Below are 22,908 nucleotides of genomic sequence, written 5' to 3' on the forward strand. Positions count from 1 at the left end.
AAATGTGGCTTGAAATATCAGATTCCATGTGCTTTTGTAGCTGTTCAGACTGCAGGAAAAAGAACAGATTCGAATCGGTTATGCAAAAATATTGGATTTGAGTCACTTCAAGCTGCAAATGAGAACAAGGCTTTTACAGTGCCTTCGGAAAGTATTCAGACCCCTTGACCTTTTACACATTTTGTTTGGTTACAGCCTTATTCCAAAATTGATTCAATTGTTTCTTCCCCCTCATCAATCTAAACACAATAGCCCATAATGACAATGCAAAAACACATTTTTTTGTATTTTTGCTTATTTATAAAAAAATTAAAACTGAAACATCAGATTCACATAAATATTCAAACACTTTACTCAGTACTTTGTTGAAGCACCTTTGGCAGCGACTACAGCCTTGAGTCTTCTTGGGTATGACACTACAAGCTTGGCACACCTGTATTTGGGGAGTTTCTCCCATTCTTCTCTGCAGATCCTCTCAAGCTGTCAGGTTGGATGGGGAGCATTGCCACACAGCTATTTTCAGGTCTCTCCAGAGACGTTCGATCAGGTTCAAGTCCGGGCTCTCTGGCTGGGCCAGAGAGGACATTCAGAGACTTGTCCCAAAGCCAGTCCTGCATTGTCTTGGCTGTGTGTCCTGTTGGAAGGTGAACCTTCACCCCAGTCTGAGGTCCTAAGCTCTCTGGAGCAGGTTTTCATTAAGGATTTCTGTACTTTGTTCATCTTTGTCTAGATCCTGACTAGTCTCCCAGTCCCTGCCACTGAAAAACATCCCCACAGCGTGATGCTGCCACCATCATGCTTCACCATGGGGATGGTCCCAGGTTTCCACCAGACGTCACGCTTGGCATTCAGACCAAAGAGTTCAAACCTGGTTTCACCAGACCAGTGAATCGTGTTTCTCATGGTCTGAGAGTCTTTAGGTGTCGGCTGTCATGTACCAAGTCAGCTGACTCCAAGTCATGTACCTTTTACTGAGTGGTGGTTTCCATCTGGCCGCTCTACCATAAAGAAATAATAAATAGCAAAGGGTCTGAATACTTATGTAAGTAAGGTATTTCTGATTTTTAAACATTTAAAAAATTTGATTTGCAAGCATTTCTAAAAACCTGTTTCCACTTTGTCATTATGGGGTACATCGTGTAGATTGCTGGGGATTTTTTGTTGTTGTATTTTATCCATTTTAGAATAAGGCTGTAACAAAAAATGTGGAAAAAGTCAAGGGGTCTGAACACTTTCCGAAGGTACTGTAAGTGTTTCCTACACAGACATAAACAAACATTTATACCTCTGTAAATACATTTTTCAGTAGCTAAATAATTTACGTGAGTAAATACAAATAGTAATCAATAATGGAAACATTTCTCAAAATGGTGGTGAAGGAAGTGTCGGCAGACTAGGTCCATTGTGACAGACATTTCTCCTCAGGAACAGGACTTAATGTTGTTAGTGTTTTGTCTTCAGAGAAGAGAGAGAGCTGTTTCCTTCTTGGGCTCTTTGCTTGGGGCTGCTAAACTCAGCCATTCATACCATGGACAACGCTAACAACGGATAGCACCATGTTGTTGCTCCCACTGAGAAACACTTCTGACGAGAGACAGAAAGTGAATCTTCGTTGCATCAGAATGATACAGAGGAGTATGTGCCACATGAGGAAGACGGTTTCATTGTGTAACATTTATCTCAAGGTAAATGTACACTTTTCTACGTAGGGAGTACTGTATAGTACATTGTGCTTTTTCCAGCACTGAATAAAGGCCTTTGGTTAACTCCTCTCCCTCTTCTGACCTTGTCCTGTTTCAGACAGGGAAGCAGGCTGTCAGAGCTTAGGCATGTATTGGACATCTCCTAATGGGAGAAGGAGGGGAGTTGCTGTTGTAAGCTTGAGCAGTTCAGTCATTTCAGCAACATGTAAAACAAAGTCATCAGTTTGGGGAGGGGGGGGGGGGGGGGGGTCTTAGGCATCCAAACACACAAGAATCGATCAAATAACGTTGAGACAACTGTTCTCATACCAGGGGTTGGGCCTAAGGGCATTGAGCCAGGGGGGACCTCTTTTCGGGGTTCACAGAGTTCCTTTGTATGTTGGCGCCCCCTGCTGCGGCGGTATCTCCTTCCAGCCCCAGTGAGCGCCGGTAGGTGGCGGACAGTCTGTAGAGCACGTCTGGCGAGGGGCGGGGCTGGGAGTCGCCTTTCTGGGTCAGGAGCATATTAAACAAAGTGTTGACCTCTGAGATCAAGGCCCCGCCCAGTGAGCCATCCTCCGGCTTCTTACCGAAGGTGGAGAAGGAGGCAGAGTCAAGGGTGTCTGGGGAGCAATGGGTTTTAGGGGACGGTGGCCCATTGGGAACAAAAACATTCTCGTGGTAGTCGGCCGTTAGGGGGAGGGAGAGGCGGGACATCCACGCAGGGTCCCCTATGTCAGCAAAGACGTCATCTGATGAGAGGAGGAGAGAAATGAGAACATGTCAATACCGTTTTTAACAACATAGGACAAAGCAACAACTCTACAGTGATGCAGTGCTGGATGTGACACAGGGAACATGTGGGTGTTCTTTGTTATAGTGATTGTTGTTGGTCAGTATTGTTGTTTATCCCTTTGAAAATGAATTTCTTCACGTGAAAACGTTAAATGAAATCTGAAGATGGGAGAATGATTATCTGGTATGTCGAAGAAGACAAATATAAACTAAGTTAATAAAAATAAGCTTACAGAGGTACAAGTCGAATCTTGCCGTTTCCTTCAATTTCTTTGAGAAAAACACTATGTGGGACGAAAACAGGATATATATCACAGGACTATATTTAACCGGCATTTCCTGTCATCTCCTGGCTGTATCCGGAGTTATAGTCAAGTAAAAGCTGATTTATGCTTGATCTGGGAATGCGGTGCAGAGGCGCCGTACAGAGGGTGTGACGCAAAAGGCCATATCAAGCTCCATACCGCATGCGCCGCCCCAATTTTTAACAATGCGGTGGGCTCTATATAACTCCGCATTGACATGATTGGATGACGTTAGGTGGGGGCGGTACATCCTGTATAAACACAAATTCACTTCCTTGACAAGCGCAAGAAGTATCAATTCCCTTACTTATGCAGAGGCAGCATTGCAGTAAATGCTGTATGGCCAATGCAGATTGCGGCATGACCACACATCGGCATTAAAGTGGTCAAGTGGTTTTACACACAAACCCTGTTTAGACAATCAAAAGACACATTGTGATCTGATCATCCTGCCCACTTCTGGTAGTCAGACACGTATTGTGTCTTGATATCGTACAAGTGTAGACAGATATGGACAGAGAAAACATTTAAATCATCGGCAGGTGGCACCATTGACTGTTTAGATCAATATGTGTCTTAACAATAAATAAATATTATTATGAAATCATTTGCATAAAGGGGCCAGGAAATCTGGTCACAATGCAGCCACAGTGGACGGAAAACAGACATTTTAATTCCATGTGTAGACACATTTCTGAAAATGTGGGCACCAACAGAATGTAGACATGATCCGGACAAAGGACTCATGTTAGCACCAGGTAAAAACGAGGCTGGAATGAGCACGTACACACTCAAAACAGGTAAAAAATCAATTTAAAGCCATTCTCTACAGTTAAGCATTACAGGTATTCTATGTATATATTTTTGTTGTATGGGGATGTGCAAACCTGATTATCATGACCAACATATTGCTTTTGTTTTGTTGATAAAGGGAAAACTTTAGTTGTGGTATAACTGTATGGCAGGGGTAGACAATTAGATTCAGCCGTGGGACGATTTTTGTCGGAGCTGATGGATAGGGGGCCGGAACATCATTATAATTATTTGTACAATGCAAATTGTACAACTAAGCCCAAAAAGAGATTACATTTGAAAATGACAATGTCATGAAATGAATGACATGATGAAATGAATGACATGAAATTGTTTCAACTTATTCCTATCGTAGGTAAATAATCCAAGCAGTACATCTCTCCATAATAGTGTAAAATTATAAATCTACTGTTGTCTTGCCACAGATTCCTCACATAAATACAATGCCAAAATAGATTCAACACCCGTTTCTGGGTGGTCATTACAAAAGGTACAATTTGACTCCATGTTTTGTTTTTTACTTCATGATATAGTGGTCGGCAGGATGATATTTATAAATATTTTTAACGTTTAAAAAAAAAAAAAAGATTTCCCAACTATATTATCAATAAAAATATTCCAATAAGGCATGACATAACATCCTGTTGAAACAAGGTTCTTATAGCTCTAATGTTGGACCAATGGACCAAAAGAAAAACAAATATTTCTTACTGATGAGTCAACAGGGTTAATCGTAGGTGTGTTCTGAGGGTCAGGTCTTGACACGTTCCTGAATAATAACACCTGAGGGGATGGCATCTAAAACAATTTGAAAACTCTTTAGATGTTACAGGGATCTTATGATAAGAATATGAGAATAAGATGAGATAGGAAAAGTCCCTCTGCATTTACAAGTTGGCTCACCAATAGGATATTATTTTGGGAACCAATATTTCAAACAAAAACAGTGCATTCTGAAAATATTCAGATGTTAGATTTTTTCTAAAAATGGATTAAATAAAAATCATCAATCTACTTCGATTGAGCTCAGGTGCATCCTGTTTCCATTGATCATCCTTGAGATGTTTCTACAACTTGATTGGAGTCCACCTGTGGTAAATTCAATTGATTGGACATGATTTGGAAAGGCACACACCTGTCTATAAGGTCCCACAGTTGACAGTGCATGTCAGAGCAAAAAACCAAGCCAAGAGGTCGAAGGAATTGTGTGTAAGTGCTCCGAGACAGGATTATGTCGAGGCACAGATACGGAGAAGGTTAATAAAATATTTCTGCCGCATTGAAGGTACCCAAGAATACACTGGCCTCCATCATTTTTAAATGGAATAAGTTTGTAACCACCAATAATTTTCTTAGAGCTGGCAGCCCGGCCAAACTGAGCATTCGGGGGAGAAGGGCCTTGGTCAGAGAGGTGACCAAGAACCCGATGGTCACTGACAGAGCTCAGGACTGAGTGAAAGATGAACAGAGCAAAATACAGAGAGATCCTTGATGATGAACCTGCTCTAGAGCGCTCAGGACCTCAGACTGGGGCGAATGTTCCCTTTCCAACAGGACAACAACCCTAAGCACACAGCCAAGACAATGCAGGAGTGGCTTCGGGACAAGTCTCTGAATGTCCTTGAGTGACCCAGGCAGAGTTCGGACTTGAACCTGATCGAGCATCTCTGGAAAGACCTGAAAATAGCTGTGCAGCGACGCTCCCCATCCAACCTGACAGAGCTTGAGAGGATCAGCAGAGAAGACTGGGATAAACTCCCCAAATACAGGTGTGCCGAGCTTATAGCGTCATACCCAAGAAGACTCGAGGCTGTAATCGCTGCCAAAGGTGCTTCAACAAAGTACTGCGTAAAGGGTCTGAATACTTATGTAAATGTAATATTTCCGTTTTTTTATAAATTTGCCAAAATGTCTAAACCTGGTTTTGCTTTGTCATTATGGGGTATTGTGTGTAGATTGATGAGGGAAAAAAACTATTTAATACATTTTCAAATAAGGCTGTAACGTAACAAAATGTACAAAAAGTCAAGGTTTCCGAATGCGCTAAGTATTTTTTATACAATATCTCTATGGAGAACATTTATGTTTATAAATTAAGGACCATGACAATACATTTTCTACTGGAACTTTGTTTATACTATCACTGCAAACCAACATGAAATTATGGCCACCAAAAGTAGAGAAGACAACATGATTAATACCGTTCCACATAGAAGTGGATCTTCTTAGGAATTGTTTTCTCAAATTGATCTTAAAACTATGTGAAGTACAGAATTCAGCCCATTATACTCATAAGTGTTCATGACAACAGTTTCCCTAATGTAATAATAATAATAATAATAATAATAATAATAATAATAATAATAATAATAATATGAGGGTGTCACACAATCTCACAATATTATTAATAATAATAATATGAGGGTGTCACACAATCTTTGACAGCCATTGAGTTTACATGTATTAATGTTAAGACATAGACCAGATGCTTTGGAAAAGGATTAGATCACATTGATCGATATGGGAATCTGACTATTGTCTTTCAGAAAAAGTGGAGTATCGTCAGTCAGCCAGCTGGCTCATAATTTATTTACCAGCCATGGAAATACCTTGTACAGGACTATTATTTAAAGACTTTGTAATAAGTTGGATGACTAATAAAAGCAGATAAGGTGAGAGAGAGGATTTAGGCAAGGTTATCCCATCTCAAATCTAGGTCAGGTGCCATGTTTCAGTTAGATAGAGCTGTTAACATTAATATAATGTCTTAATAGCCTCACAGACAAAAATCCCTAAAGCCAAATTTCTCACTGTAGTGGAAGAGGAACCGATCCTCTGCTGTGTTAAATGCTCGTCGGTCCTAAACCCTTAGCCCTTGAATGACGTTTTACATCATCACATCCAAATGTCCCTTGCCCAAGCGAGGGAGAGTGATCAGAGAGGCAACATTGTTGATGGAAAAACAACCAACCTAAAGCTATTATATGTACCTAGTAAGCTAACCTAGCTAGCTAGCACTCCTGTCAAGTATCCCCAGAGATACTTGCCTGCGAACTTCAAAAAACAACATCTGCCCTTCAGACCAAGATCATTTTCCCTCTTGGCCTTAAGACATTGGTTGCTTCCATGGGAGACCCGGGTTCATATCCTGCGTGTTACACTTGTCCTGTGGTCCTTTTCATCTAATCACAACCAGACCCGGGCACGCACACACTAACACAGTGGTTCCCAACTAGGGGTACTGGGACCCCTGGGGGTACTTGGCCTATCCACAGGGGGTACTTCAAAAGACTAATGAGTCCATAGGGAAACTTTAGAGATACTCCGGGCAGAGCGAAATTCAGTTGGGGGTACGGTAACCAAAACAAAGTTGGGAACCACTGTTCTAACGCACAAACTTACAGAGCAGTCACTGAACAACCCCAGAACCTACCCCCACCACACATTCCCTCTCTCATGCACACACACACACACACACACACGCACGCGCACTGTGTGACACTGGCAGCCCTCAACTTAAATCGCAATCCATAAACAAAACAAGTCCTTCTGAGTTAGTTATCCTCTGCTGTATTCGTTTGGAATGTTCAAAGGCTCTGCTGTGAGATATATTTGTTTTTGAATGGAAGACTGAGCTCCATATATGTGGGGGGGTTTGAACTACACGCAAAAGGTCATCAAATGAGGTCGCGCTGACTCAGTCGACCACCATCTTTCATGTCTGTCGTCTCCAGGAGACCTCAGAAGAGAGCGTTTGCTAGCAGGGCTAGCGTACATACAAAACACGGTCAGATACTAAAATGGGGGCAAGCTGGCCCTTTTTTACGGTCTGTTGCGTCTGCTTGACTTTCCCGGGGAGGCAGTGATCAATCAAACTCACAGCAAGCCACATCAGAGAGAGGTTATCTCACAAGCTAACTGCCTGGGTTCAATCACATCATGTTTTCTAAAATGCTGCTTCCTTTTCTGGCCCCTTTCTCTGCAATCGCCTCAGTCCCGTCCCCCCTTCTGCATCTCATTTTAGAAAACGGGATGGGATCGTGTTGTTTGGATCCTTTAGGCTGATTGATAGCAGTGAGTTATAGCGCCACAATTCTGCATTCCATGTGTAATGCCTATTAACTGTTCATTTAGATGTATCAATGCACATCCACTGCCCCACAGCCCAGCCAGTCAATTTATAACCTTAATCTCCCCTGGAAAAAAGTGTCTTGAGAATATTTCCCCATGCTACTAGCCGAGCATTTGGTTTGGTACAGAGGGGGTTAATAGTTAGCTAGCAAAGGAGAAGTAAAGTTAGCCTAGCTATCCTCCCTAACTATCTTATTGACTCGACCATTAGCTGGTTGTTGCCTGTTTATAAATGATGTATTACATTTAAATTCTCCTCTCTCTTGTAATAATTGAACCTCTACTACCTAGCAAGCTACATGCCAATGACTTGTTTAGCATAACGACGACTTGGTCAAAACATGAGAATATAATTAACAACCAGTCTGATGGTTAGCAACGTCAGAACCGGCTTTTGCCCGGACTATATCGTCTGGTGGAAGGATGAAATAAAGCTAATTCACTAATTAAAATAAAATTAATGAAAACATGTTGTCAACTGTTTTATAAAAGCAAAAAGGCTGTCGAACCTGGGAATTGTTGTGTGACAACTCCCACCTAAGGGTTGTTTCCCGGCCCTTGGCTTCGTCTCGTGTCAAAGAATTGCCCTCAGTCAGGAGTTATCATGCCTTATTAGTAAAATCTCTCCCTCCATCCCCTCGCTCTCTCCCTCCATCCCCTCGCTCTCTCCCTCCATCCCCTCGCTCTCTCCCTCCATCCCCTCGCTGTCTCTGTGTTTCTCCCATCCTCTTACTAACTCCTTGTTTTTTCCCCCGGAAACTCCTCTCCCTCTACACCCCCCACTCTGCACCTCATCCCCCTCTCTTCACCCCCCACCTCATCCCCCTTTCTCTTCACCCCCCACTACACCTCATCCCCCTTTATCTTCACCTCATCCACCTTTGTCTACACCTCATCCCCATTTCTCTTCACCTCATCCCACTTTACACCTCATCCCCCTTTCTTTTTATTCCCCTTTCTCTACACCTCATCCTCCTTTTCCTCATCCCCTTTACGCCACACCTCATCCCCCTTACGCCACACCTCATCCCCCTTACGCCACACATCATCCCCCTTACGCCACACCTCATCCCCCTTACGCCACCCCCCTTACTCCACACTTCATCCCCCTTACTCCACACTTCATCCCCCTTACTCCACACCTCATCCCCATTTCACTCTACACCTCATCCCCCTTTCTCTTCATCCCCCACTCTACACCTCATCCCCCTTCTCTTTATCTCTCGTGATCCATGGCTCCCCCCATTCCAAACTTAATTAGACTGGACCCACCAGCAGGGAAACCCTAAATCCTCAGAAAACAATTACCCTCTCACTGGAACCAAAGCAACCCCCTTAGACACACCACACATACACATGTTTGATGTGAAGAACACCCCTGCTGTGGTTGATTGACTACAACCACAACAAAACACCAGAAGATATTGAAGCAGTTTAAACATACTGCCAAGCGTTAGATCCACAGACCTGACTAAAGTCAGAGCTCAACTTTGATAAGTCCTAATGGTAAATATTGAAAAAATCATCAGTTGACTGAAAACTGACAATTCAATTGGTGATATGTGATTCATCGTCTATCAGCTCTAAGACTGATTTTCGAGTGAACTGTCCCTTTAATAGGTGATATGGCTACCAAACAAAGGAATGCAGACTCAAGAAAATAGCAGAGCTCAAGGAGCGATAGACTGAGGCCGCATTCTGAAGAAGGGGTGCTGAAAACACACTGATCTACGCACACACACACACACACACACCTTTGCATTGTGTCGATCAGGACGAAAGACAGATGTGGAACATGATATCAGAGGTCAGATTCAAGGCTATCTGTTCAGATCACACTGACACACTGCCTCAGGGCAGAGTGGGTGGTGGTGACTGTGGGTGTGGGTGTGTGTGTGTGTTGAGGTTGTTCTATGCAGCTTAAAAGATGGGGCTCTCCAGGTGAAAATAAAAAAATGGGTTGCCCAGGGAATCAGAAACACAGGCTGTTTGAATGTTTGAACAACGTCATAGGTCCTCAAAGAGCATGAGCTTCTCACCGTTCGTGAGTCTCACAAATCTAGTGTGAGTTACAATGCTAATGATGGACCCCTTTGGGCATGGGTGACTCAAGCATGACACACACACAAACACACACGCAGGTCTTTGTAACACCCCTGTGTGAGGTTACTGTACCGGCAGACTTTAAATGGCTCTCACTCAAGATCAACTGAAAGAAGTCTTAAGAGAGACTATGTGCCGTGTTTTGAAAAGAACAAAAGACAGAGCCGACGTGACGATGACCTGAACAATTGGAAGGAACTCAATACGTATGCTTACTGTGTACATACACTGAGTGTACCAAACATTAGGAACACCTTCCTAATATTGAGTTGCAACCCCTTTTGCCCTCAGAAAAGCCTCAATTTGTCAGGGCATGGACTCGACAAGGTGTCGATATCATTCCACAGGGATGCTGACCCATGTCGACTCCAATGCTTCCCACAGTTTGCTGGATGGCGTTTGGGCGGTGGACCATTCTTGATACACACGGTAAACCGTTGAGTGTGAAAAACTCTGCAGGGTTGCCGTTTGAGACACACTCAAACCGGTGCGCCTGGCATCTACTAACATACACCGTTTAAAGGAACATAAATCTGATGTCTTGCCCATTCGACTCATGTCTCAATTGTCTCAAGGCTGAAAAATCCTTCTTTAACTCGTTTCCTCCCTTTCATCTACACGGATTAAATTGGATTTATATCAATAAGGGATCATGGCTTTTACATGGATTGTCATGAATGTCACATACAGTACAGCAATAAGTATCTTTACGGCTGAGTGAAAACAGCCACGCTCAGCGTATGATATTGCTAGTCACTTAAGTTTGCTAAGAATTTTAAGAACATAATTAAGTGGTAGAAGCACAACAGAGAGTTTTGTTTACTATAAAATAGTATAATTTCTCTTGTCAAAACGGTCAACCTGGTTAAATAAAGTTTCAATTTGAAAACAATTCTTACCAGGGTTGTTGAGCAGGTTATTAAGCCCCTCCTCCAGTAGCGGGTCGACTGGGGAGTCTCGGCCCATGTCCCAGTCCATGTCTCCGGCCTCACTCTCACCATGACCGCTGTCCTTGGTGCTCTGCCAATCAGTGTCCTGAGCGTAAGACCTACAGGGAAGCAGAGGAAACAGACAGGGGAGCGTCAGGGACAGTGAGAGGGCATTTTAGAACCAACGTTTAGGAGTCATACTATCGACAGTCAGCCATCTTGTGGAACCTTCACTATGACTGTCATGTCATATTCAACTGTTCCCAAGAATCAAGCTCTTCTGGAATGTGTTGACCTGAGCTCAGTTTAATACTTTAATAGCTTCCAACCTCGGCTCAATGTGGAGGTGCATTGAGCCAGACAAAGGGTGTGGTGGTGTGCTAAGTGGCATTTAACTGTGCTGAGATGCTCTAAGCCATGCTAGGAGGTCTTGTCCAACACTAATCTTTGTCTCCTACTTCATGTACTTCTGGGGGTTTTAAAGTTTGGTGATAAAATACCAGAGACTCGAGGTATAGACTGAAGACAGAACATGCTCCCTGTCAGAGACTTTATCAGAGCCAGTTAGAGACCAGACAGACCTGAGACCTCTTTATCAAAGGTGCGTACCCACAAAAAAAGACTAAACCCCGCAAAGATTGGAGATACGCACACTTTCAAAATTGTTAAATACCACACACAGCTCAGACCATGCGTACACACAACTTCTAATTGTATTGCAAGCATATTGTTCTATTGAGATGTTTGAGGCACGGGAAATAATTCATAAGAATGGTGATAAAAATGAAATGATAAAACAGACGCATTTACCAGATTGCATAACAGCATGTAAGTTTTAATATGTTTCTTTCATTATTGTTATCTCATTTTCTGACATGATTGGAATGCATTCTGTGTTTGGAACTCACTGTAGGTGGCTAGCGCCGAGACCCCTAGAGGACGTAGTTCTTCCTGATGCCGTATTACCTCTGGGTATCGACACAGTCAGCCCAGCCAGTAATACACTCGTGTCCACCATGGACTGGATTTTGTATAAAACATCCTCAATTCAGGCTGCAACGGCATCAGTTTCCTCCTTTACTCGATTTAGCGTACAGTCTTTAAAAAAAGTCCACCACCATACTAGGGTGGCTAATGTTACTTTTTGATGTTGCGGTGCGCATTCAGCCAGGGGTAAACAGACTCACATGGTGTACAACATCCAGAAGTTGTCCGAAACTCTTAAAATGGTTGTGGAAAATTGTGTTTTATTAAGACAATATGCTTATTTCGCCCACCATATGTGTTATATGCTTATTTTTTCCCCACCAATGAGCCATTAAATCGAGTTAAGGAGGAAACTTTGTAGCAGGAATGGAAGATGTTTTATGTACAATCCGGTCCATGGGAGTCACCTGTGTATTGCCTGCTGAATACATCAAAGATGACAAACTATGTAAAAGGGATAATAGCGCCAGTTTGCGGCCGGTTGGGTTGTGTTTAGTTTGAAAGATTCCGTGCAAAATGTTTAAACATTCTGCCCACACCTTTACAGAAATTTGATCAAATTTGCCATAGCTCTTTCATTTAGAAACGGTCATGTCAGAATTCCAATATTTCCAAATCATACAACAAATGAGGGAGTTTTTATCAAAATAAAAGGTGAAAGGAGATCGTTTTCCAGGTGGGATTTTAACGCTCATTCTCGTGAACAGAATTATATATATTATATTATTCTAATCCTGGATGCTGATTGGTTAAAACTGCATTCCAGACAGTGTCTATTCCACAAATTACCACCGGCTAAAGCTATGAGGTTGAAATGCCTATTTACTCCATCTCACTGCGCAATCCACCGTCTCATCAGCCCAGCCAGGCAATTTATAAACTTGATCTCCACTGAGATAAAAAGGCATTTCACAGTCATAGCTTGTGGTAACTTGTGGAATAGACACCGGCTGGAATGCGGTTTTAACCAATCAGCATCCTGGATTAGACCCACCCATTGTATAACTGGGAGATAAACCAGGGGGGCCGACAACATCCCAGATAGTCGGCCATGACACAAAACATACACCCCACGTAGACAGATTCTTAATTCTTCATGAAAGCGAAGAGGCTGAACCATATATGAACCCCTCACATAATACTGTGTATAGAATATAACATTGTGGTCAGTGAATGTGCTGGCTCCTGCCTTACTGAAGGAGTCATGGCAGTGTGGTAGGCACTCAGTCCTGCATAGACCTGCTCCCTGCCAGTGACTGACTGGCAGAGCACTTATGGTATGAGACACTCTTCCTGTTATTGGGCAGACACATATCTGAGCAGCATTGTCTAGCTATAGTCCCACCCACTGGGCACAAACTGGTTGAATGTCCGGGGGTATCATCGGATGGGGCCACGGTGTCTCCCGACTCCTCCCGTCTCAGCCTCCAGTATTTAATGTGTCGGGGGCTAGGGTCAGTCTGTTATATCTGGAGTATTTCTCCTGTCTTATCCGGTGTGAATTTAAGTCTCTCTCGATCTTGACCTGAGCCCTAGGACCATGCCTCAGGACTACCTGGCTTGATGGCTCCTTGCTGTCCCCAGTCCACCTGGCCGTGCTGCTGCTGAGGTTTCAACTGTTCTGCCTGCGGCTATGGAACCCTGACCTGCTGTTTTCAACTCTCTAGAGACAGCAGGAGCAGTAGAGATACTCTGAATGATCAGCTATGAAAAGCCAACTGACATTTACTCCTGAGGTGCTGACCTGTTGCACCCTCAACAACCACTGGGATTATTATTATTTGACCCTGCTGGTCATCTATGAACATTTGAACATCTTGGCCATTTTCTGTTATAATCTCCACCCGGCACAGCCAGAAGAGGACTGGCCACCCCTCATAGCCTGGTTCCACTCTAGGTTTCTTCCTCAGTTCCAGCCTTTCTAGGGAGCTTTTCCGAGCCGCCGTGCTTCTACACCTGCATTGTTTGTTATTTGGGGTTTTAGGCTGGGTTTCTGAACAGCACTTTATGACATCGGTAAAAAGGACTCTATAAATACATTTGATTTGATTTTAAATCAATGTTATTTCGACAAATTTCAATGTGATGACGTTGAATCAACGTGGAAAACTGATTGGATTTTGAAAAAATCATCAAGGTAAAAGAATTGTGTATTTTGTGTATTTCTACCAAAATCCCTTATTTTATTTTTCCCACATTGACCTTATGTTAGTTGACAACTCAACCAAATGTAAATCAAAACTAGACGTTGAACTGACGTCTGCGCCCATTGGGTAGGAAGATTTGAAACAATATTTATAGGGTGCTTGTATTTATTTTGTATCTTCGGTCAGGTCTCCTTTGAAAAAATGATTTAAAATCTCAGTGTGATCACTTGTAAAAATAAAGGATAAATAACAAATACATATGTATGCAAATCTAAATTTTCGACAAGTTACATTTCATGAAAAGATGATAATGTGAGTCAGATTGTAGCCTGTTGAATCATAAGGCATCAATACAATCTAAAACTAATGATGCATGTAGTGGTAATAGTGGTCAACAGCCAACTGGCTCTGAAACAAAGGAGGGATAATGATGCATGTAGTGGTCGTGGTGGTCCTCAGCCAATTGGCTCTGAATCAAAGGAGGGATAATGATGCATGTAGTGGTCGTAGTGGTCCACAGCCAACTGGCTCTGAAACAAAGGAGGGATAATGAAAAGAAAAAGGGAAAAAAAGACAAGAAAGAGGAAATGTGCTCACCTGCCAGCACGCTGGGAGAACTTGTTGCCTCGGAAGTTTGGTCTTGGCTGCAGCTGGCCCTGGTGGAGCAGGGAGAGGAGCTGAGAAACCTGCTGTAGGGAGGCAGGAGATGATGAAAGGGGTAAGGAGACAGTGATCTTATAACACAGAAGTCAGAATAACAAACTAGGGTTTTGAGAAGGTGCTGTATTGAGGCTGTTGAGTGTATTGGGTGGAGGTGTCAATCGTCAAATGAATAAATATTATTTGTTCGGTGAGAATCTATTCAACCTGACGCTCACTATGGCAACCCCTAACATTGGGGAGTTCATTTGGAGCAGTTTGTGCTGATATCTTTCCTGTGGATATGCTGCTAACTCTGGCCTCCACATTCAGAGAGGAAACAGCCTTTGTGAGTTGTGGAGAGTGGGCTTGTGTGTGTGGAGTGGGGGCTCTTGTGTGTGTGTGTGTGTGTGTCTCAGATGGTGGACAGGAAAGCGCTTTACGTAAAGGGCTATTATTCTCTGACCTGTTTCCTTCCAGGATGAACCTCTGAAATATGGTCATGTGGAAGGGGGGAGGGGGGGGGGGGGTCTGAAAACCTCCAGCTGGGGCGAGCAGGCGGAGATGAAGGAGAGGTGGGTCAAAACTCAGTCATCTTCCTGCGCTTATAGTGGAATTTACGTGAGGCCTTAAAACATTACCAGACTCTTTGTTCTAAGACTATTGGGAGTTGGCATCCCCGTCTGCGCCTATTCCCCCTCTGCGTCTATTCCCCCTCAATGACGATGTGTCGATTTGACTAGCACAGCACTTCTTGAGTAGACATTTACAGATGCTGCTTTTTTTTGTGAGATCAGCAATTTGGACCATTTGTCACTGACGACTCGTGGTGTTTAAATGTCAAAGCAGTATTCCCTTACTCTACAGACATAGAGCTTACTTTGGCTGGGCTTCCCCCTTAGAGAATAAGAGTGGTCTACTGATTTTTCCTGCCATTTTTCCTTCTCTATATGAGTGTGTTATGCGATATTGAGTAAAAGGATTGGTGCGAATGCTTGAGGGGCATGGGAGTAGACAGGATTACAATGGCTGACACATGAGCACCTGAATAAACGCAATGCTTTGGCTCCAGCATCATCTGTTAGTTGTCCCCTCAGGCTTCCTATGTAAGCCATACACAAGAGGGGGGGAATGATCTGCTCTCAGAACCTTCAATTTAAATGCATCTCCATTCCTGTAGGTTACACTTAATTGTTTCAGTTAGAGCACGTGAAAAAAATAATGTTTATTTATAATACGAAAGTCTGAGAAAAAAAAGGTTATCTTTCTGTTATTTGTTAAATGGATACAGGGTGTTTGACATGAGAATGATTAAAACCAATGTGATGCATTGCATAAGATATACCAAATGTGCATTCACATTAGAAGTAATTATAACTAAAAAGGTTTATTACCTGCACTTCGGGAGAGGCAGCAGACAACTCAATGGAGTTCTCTCCGAAGGCAGCCATGGAGAGACGGACCAGGTTCCTCAGCATCCGTCTGTGGTCTTCAGCGTCAAGTCCACTTCTGGTATCTGTGTTCTTGGGCCTTCTAAGTGTTGCCACCTGGGACGATGTTTCTGGCACTTCAACGTCGGGGCTAACCTGGATCTCAGAGTTCCCATGTCGTCTCAGGGTACTGGTCTGATACAGTGAGGAGGACGATGAAGGGTTTCTTGCCTTACGCAGGGTTCGGTAAGGAATGGCAGGGGTCCAAGGAAGAGTGCCGTCCAGCTCGATGCTCCCAGGTTTCCTGAGTGTTCTGGAATGGGAGACTGGTAGCGTTGATCCCCCCTCAGGGTAGGCCTGGGAGGGGACTGTTGGGTTCATGGAGTTGGCAACGCTGTACTGTGTTTCGGTGTTTTGCTCTTCAACCACCAGGAGCATAGGGGAGAGGGGCTGGGCTTCGTCATCTTCTGGAGGGTCCTCCCTTCGTCCCCTCAGGACTGGCACCAGCTGGATGTCTGTCTTCCTGATGTTTTTCTGCGGGCGGCGAGGGTGGCTCGTGTAGGTGGACTCGGCAGTCCTGCAGTTGTAGGAATGGTTGTCTCGTTTCGTGGGGCGACAGAAGGTGGTCACCAAGGCAACCGTCAGGAGAAGCAGGATGCAGCTGGCCCCAAGGCAGATGGCCACCATCATGGTGAAACTCAGCTGACCATGGTTACCAGGGGCTGAGTTCTTCAAATGGTCCCGCAAGTTGATGAAAGCCACCTCCAAGGTGAACTTTGTCAATAGCCTTGGAGAACCCTTGTCCGATACAGCAATATCCACTTTGAAAGTTTTCCCAATGAGCTCTGTAGCATTGGTCGTGTTAACATACAGTTGTCCGGTGGTGTCATTGAGTCTGAATAGTCCTGTGGGGTTTCCATCTGTGATCATGTAGCTGAGTCTTCCATTCAGGCCAGAGTCTGGATCATTAGCCTTGATGGTAGTGGCCAGGAATCCCATAAATCCATTTTGGACAGAGCGACCAGTATGAGGATCGGTGGAGCCTTCTTCAGCACCATCCCCTAGTTGTGTCACTATCTCCCCCTTCTCCTCGTTGACCGGGACACTCACAAAGGCTATGCCTTCCTTTGGCATCGGCTCCTTGATGACGGGGTAGTTGTCGTTGACATCCTGGATCTCGATGAGTACCGTGGCGGTGCTGGTGAGGGGTGGATGCCCATGGTCTATGGCCTCCACAATGAAGGAGTATGTGGGCGACTCCTCATAGTCCAATGACTGCTGGGCGCTGACTACACCACTGGTGGGGTGGATGGCGAAAGACGCCGTGGGAGGTCCCAGCTCATTGGACTCTCGGATGGAGAATGACACCCTGCCGCTGAGCTCAATATCCACATCATTGGCCTCTACCTTGAGGACCTGGAGCCCCACGGTATTGTTCTCCTTGAAGGAAGCCCTGTAGTGGGACTTGGAGAACACAGGGGCATTGTCATTCTCATCCAACACATGGACAACTAGGTGTCTCACACATGACAGTGGAGGGTCACCGTAATCCTGGGCAAGTAACGTGAGATTATACTCCATGACCTTTTCCCGATCCAGGGTGCCATTGGTTACGATCATGTAATTGTCGCCATGGATTTTCTTGAGGCGGAAGTGGCCGGATCCATGCTGGATGTGGGCGTGCACATTCCCGTTGTCCCCGGAGTCTGCATCAGAGACCATCACCAGTGCAAGGAACGTGTCCTCTGGTGCACCTTCTAAAACAGTTGCCACTGGGGAATCAGGGGGTGTCCAAGTGACGTGGATCCTTGGTGCATTATCATTGACATCCCTTATCTTGATGTGTAGTTTACAATGAGAGGGGATGGCGTTGGGCCCAAGATCACGCGCCTGGATGTCCACCTCATAAAAGTGTTTGGCTTCATAGTCCAGTTGGCCTTTTAAAGTCACTACCCCACTCTGGGGGTGGATACTGAAAAGCTTCTGCACCTCAGGTGGCGCATGCTTGCTTAGAGAGTACTCAACCTCCCCGTTGGCCCCTTGGTCAGGGTCTGTGGCCTTGAGGTTGATGACGCTAGTCCCACGAGCTGTATCCTCAGCTAGTTCCACAGTGGGGGTGCTATCCTCAAACATGGGGCTGTTGTCATTAGAGTCCAAGACGTTGACCTGGACCAGAGTACTGCCCGACCTGGGAGGATTCCCCTTGTCCCAGGCCACCAGAGTCAGCTCGAAGGAGGAATGCACCTCCCTGTCCAGCTCCTTGATCACCACCAGCTCTGCCTGCTTTGGCCCATCCACAGCGCTCCTTACATCCAGGGCAAAATGCTGGTTAACGGACAGCGAGTAGGTCTGCAGACCATTGGGGCCGGCGTCCGGGTCCACCGCTCGGTCCAGGGGGATCCGCATCCTCAATGTGGCCATCTCAGAGATTTCCACCTCCTGCTGGCTGCTGGGGAAAGTTGGGCTGTGGTCATTTAGGTCCATCACCTCCACCCGCACCCTCAGGAAGTGGATAACACCACCTTTCCTGTAGAGAACACTGAAGGCCAGCTCACACAGGTCCGAGCCTCGACACAGCTCCTCCCGGTCCAGCTGGCCTAGGGTGGCGACAGTTCCATCTCTTACTTCAATGGAGAAAGGCAGGGCTTGACCATGCTCCACGACCTGGAAATCCTCCAGTACCCCGGTCTCGCCTCTCTGACGCAGGTCATCGACCAGACGGCCAACCCTGGTGCCCACAGGCTGCTCCTCCCAGACTTGGTACATGACAGTTAATGGGGCCGGGTCTGAAGACTGGGCCCCAGAAATAAGCCACAGAACCAGCAGTAGAGCCAGCAGCATGACTGTGTGAGATGTTACTGTCCTGTCCAGCATTTAAAAGGGCATGGCTAACACCCACAAAAAACAACTTATTTCCCCTTCTTCAATTTAAATAATGACTGGTGAAAAAACTAAACTATTGATAGAAAATATATCCTTTTAAAATAGCCTGATACAGTAAAAAAGTCAAATATTTTAGTTATAAATCGACAAAACATAAAATACATTTATCAATATAAGCCATGAATCAAACAGCTCATCTACCCATATTCTTACACTTTTACCAAGCTCTGAGTATCAGCACAAAATATACCAACAATTACAGCTCAATCTAGCAATGAAACAATCTAATATTTTTCCTAACAAAACAGATTTAAAATGAATGAAAGACAACCCTACATCCCTTTTATACCAACAACCTTAGAGCCCTTAAGTTTAGTCAGATAACTAAATTACAGAACCCTATAAATAGAGCTATTGCCTCCCTCTCTTACACACACTCACAGCTTACTGCATGAATCACAGACAGCTGCTGGCTCCCAGTGTCCCGCTTCATCAGCCTGTAGCTACAAAGTAAAGCAAGGAGAGCACTGAGGAAGTTTGGATCTGTGATGAAACATGCAGGATAGGACCCAGCCAATCAGAACAGGGGGGGTGGAGCATATGCAAATCTAAACTCCCCACCCCAAAACAGAACAGTGGGCCCTCAGGAAATCAAGCAGGAGTTGAAACAACATTTGAGTGCTTTTAAAGAAATGTGATCCTCCCTCCGCCTCTGCCTCCAGTCCTTCACTCCTTTTGCCTTGTTGCTTTTTTCCTGCAATCTTCAAAAATCCATCACAACCTTGCATTGTGGATCTTTAACTCAGTAGAAATCAGAGTGGGCTTGAAGCGTGGCCCCTATGGGACTTTGAACTGTAACCAGGCCTGCTCTCTACTCAGAGCTCCATGACGTAAGGTCTGGGCTCGCGACAGAAATCCTAAACGCTAGATAGCTCTTGCTGATAAATGTGTTGCAACCTCAAACTTGTCAGCCGTAAATGTCTTTGGCTGGTAAAATGGTCTCTTTCTGGACTACTTTTCATTTTTTTGTTGCAATATGTGTTTTTTTGTTAAGTTTCTCAGCAGTAAGCTGCAAATGTTGTTTTCACACATAGCACAGTGAAGAAAATAAAATTTGTGCTGCTGTAAAAAGTAGAATCTATCCATACCGAAGGGCTCACAATAATGACACAAAACTGCAGTTCCGGATAACATAAACAGGGCAAACAATCCTGATAAACAACATCAGACCATTATACATCTTGACAATTATATGTACAGGATCTCCACGATAGGAACATTTAAAAAAATATATATATATTTTTTTTAAAAGAGTGTGAAATGGCATAATCTTAGCTCTCTGCATGTATAAATATAAAAGTTGAATGTGTGACGGGAAATTATCTAATAGCCTGAGCCTATAAAGACAACGTTTGTTATACTCTGTACGGTTCAAACAACACACAAAACCTGACTAATCAACCTGATCAATCAATGTTTACATGTCCATAATCCTTCTGTTTGCATTAATATAATTCTTATTTTTCCATCTACTATTTGAGGACCTAAAATAAAGGAGCCGTAGGCCTATAAAGCTACAACAGAAAGAATAGCATGCAAAGTTTCAAGCATAACACTTCCCCTTCAGCTCGGACATCAACAAACCGATTAGTGCACGGGCCAATAAAAGCTTTTCACAGAGTGATAACTCTGGGAAAGATGATGCTAAAGATATCAGTCCCCGTAGTCCACTGTAACTTCTCAGAGACACCGTCAAGGGCTTCGGTCACCATACCTCGTAAAAAGCCAAAAATGGGCGGCTGACTCCCCGTCTCTGTGTGGCCAGAGAGAGCAAAGGTCGGCCAATACGATTAGGCTCTCTCCCCTAAACAAACAGGGGATCCGTTTCACACATAAAGCTGCACTCCGTCAACCAAGTATCCCCATTTGGAGAGCTGGGGGGGGGATTCCTTAACAGTTCTCGCTTTCTATCAGAGCATACACACACATGCACACTCACACACGGGCACACACGCAACCACACCACCATAACACCCACCTTCACAAATGTTAACTCCCAACAGTCTCAACCTTCACATCTGTGGAAGGGCGTGTGGTAATGATTAGCAAATCTTCAGTGCTATTTGTTTTGTTGTTCTACAAAGCAAACCGTAAGAAACGGTCAAAACTTAAGTCTTTAGAAGTTTTACATGCTTCATATGTGAAGTCAAGCAGTCAAGAGCTCCTGGAAGTGAACTTCAAGCTGGACTCTCTTGGATCAATTAACTATTCAGAGAGTGGAGATCAAGGAGAGAGAAAAGAGAAAAGTAGCAAGGTAGTGGTGTGTGTGTGTGTGTGTGTCTGTGTGTGTGTCAACCTTACCTACTTTGTGTTTGTGTGCATTCCACTTGTCATCCTCATCACTGCAGTGGAACAAGAGAAGCAAAGGAAAGCTTCTTACACAAACAGCCGAAAAGTGACCATCGGTGACCGTTTTGTTAACACTGCCCTTAGGTTATGTAGTCTGATCCAAAGCTTTACTTTGCATTACAAACACACACACACATTCCAGAGAAGCTACTAATACACTTCTTTAGAATAACGCTCAAATTGCCTTTTTGGCACTCAGATAATTCCTCTGTCTCTAGTCCAGGGTTCTCCAACAGGTCGATCGCGGACTACCAGAACCTCGCAGCGCACCCCTGAGTAGCTCGCCAAACAATTCTGAAAAGGGCATGTATTTTTTACGCGTTCCACCTCAAACAAATTGCAGAAGTATCAGACACCTACTATCCAATCACATCCACACCGACATTATCCCACCCCCGGTTAGCCACTATTGACTTAAAAAGCCAAATGTAACATTATCTGCCAATTAATTTCCAGCAATATTGCCCCTGTACAGTATGTGTGGTGCACACATTTAAAAAAAACTTTATTTAATTAGGCAAGTCCGTTAAGAACAAAAACAAATCTCATTTACAATGACGGCCTACCCCGGCCAAACCCGGACAACGCTGGGCCGATTGTGCGCTGCCCTATGGGACTCCCAAACACGGCCGGATGTTATTCAGCCTGGATTCGAACCAGGGACTGTAGCGACACCTCTTGCACTGAAGTGCAGTGCCTTAGACTGCTGCACTGAGATCATGTCATCTCCCTGAGGAGGATGAGCTGGCCAATCAGCGGCCTAGTTGCATTAATATTTTTTATGACGCATCATTTTACGACACATCAACATCATTCTGTGGTTGGAGCACGCCGACAACATTCCAACACAGGTAAGCTGCTTTTTAACAAACTTAATTACAATTTTTGGTATGAAAAACTATTTCACTCATATTGTAAGTGATTATAGTTCAAATTTAAAAGACATCTGGAAGCACTGTGCTGTTACTTTAAGCATTGACATGGACCCAGAACATCCAACTCCATTGTTTCTGTATGAATACTTAACGTAATTAACGACAGGAGGAAGTTAGTGAAAAACAGAAAATTAATGGAATTCAGGAAAATACCAAGACAGTACCCATTTGAAAGCTAGGAACAAATTAAGGAGTAGCTCGTGACATGTTCCATAATATATAAAAGTACAAATGTCGGAGACTCCTGCGATAGTTACTACATACAAATACATAGGAGCTAAGGAAAAGGAAGAAAACTTTTACAGACAATAACACAGCCTCAGGGAGTGTAACATAGTAAGGCCATAGGGAGATTTGGCTGTGGCTTTTGTTGTGCTCTCCTGTTCCATATAGCTGATAAGCAGAGCATGCAATAGAGACGACAGATCAGAGAGGATCTGATGGGCCATTGCTCACTTATCTCCCTGTCCTCCTCACTCCTTCCCCTCCGAAGTTGTTCTGTGTTTGTAGGCTGGCATCTGACAATACTTGTGGGGGAGACTTCCGTTGTGCTGGTAGTAGTCATCTGGTTGCCATATTTCTTGTGTGCGAGACTATGGAGCATTTCTTCCACCTTTCCCTCCCTCAAACATATACTTCCCTCTCTATCCCCCACCTCTCACTTTGGAGACCCTCGACAGAGAACAACACATACAAAACAGACACAGGTGACGACCGGGG

At 44.2% G+C, this 22,908-nt stretch overlaps 1 protein-coding gene across 2 annotated transcripts; it reads right to left on the minus strand.

Moving 5' to 3' along the window:
• Nucleotides 1-1,118: 1,118 nt before the first annotated feature.
• Nucleotides 1,119-20,863, minus strand: pcdh12 (protocadherin 12). 2 transcript variants are annotated; one of them, XM_036970201.1, is made up of 4 exons: nt 15,926-20,863; nt 14,490-14,578; nt 10,729-10,877; nt 1,119-2,434 (listed from the first exon to the last, which is right to left on the minus strand). In XM_036970201.1, exons 1-4 carry the CDS (start codon nt 18,833-18,835, stop codon nt 2,025-2,027), a joined length of 3,558 nt encoding a protein of 1,185 aa, XP_036826096.1. In that variant the 5' UTR covers nt 18,836-20,863; the 3' UTR covers nt 1,119-2,024. The 2 variants fall into 2 exon arrangements, with proteins under 2 accessions (XP_036826096.1, XP_036826095.1); XM_036970200.1 differs by having other exon boundaries at nt 14,490-14,581; nt 15,926-20,861.
• Between the last annotated feature and the right edge of the window lie 2,045 nt (nt 20,864-22,908).

Source organism: Oncorhynchus mykiss, chromosome 31 (assembly GCF_013265735.2).
Source record: "Oncorhynchus mykiss isolate Arlee chromosome 31, USDA_OmykA_1.1, whole genome shotgun sequence".
In the NCBI taxonomy this organism is placed as follows: domain Eukaryota; kingdom Metazoa; phylum Chordata; class Actinopteri; order Salmoniformes; family Salmonidae; genus Oncorhynchus; species Oncorhynchus mykiss.

Bases quoted from the DNA above. Each gene is read 5' to 3' on its own strand.
- pcdh12 (XM_036970200.1), bottom strand. From the start codon at position 18,835: ATGCTGGACAGGACAGTAACATCTCACACAGTCATGCTGCTGGCTCTA. The intron at 14,582-15,925 runs GTAATAAACCTT...GCCTCCCTACAG, and splicing joins CTGCCTCTCCCGAAGTGCAG to CAGGTTTCTCAGCTCCTCTC. The intron at 2,435-10,728 runs GTAAGAATTGTT...TCCTCTCATCAG, and splicing joins TAACCTGCTCAACAACCCTG to ATGACGTCTTTGCTGACATA.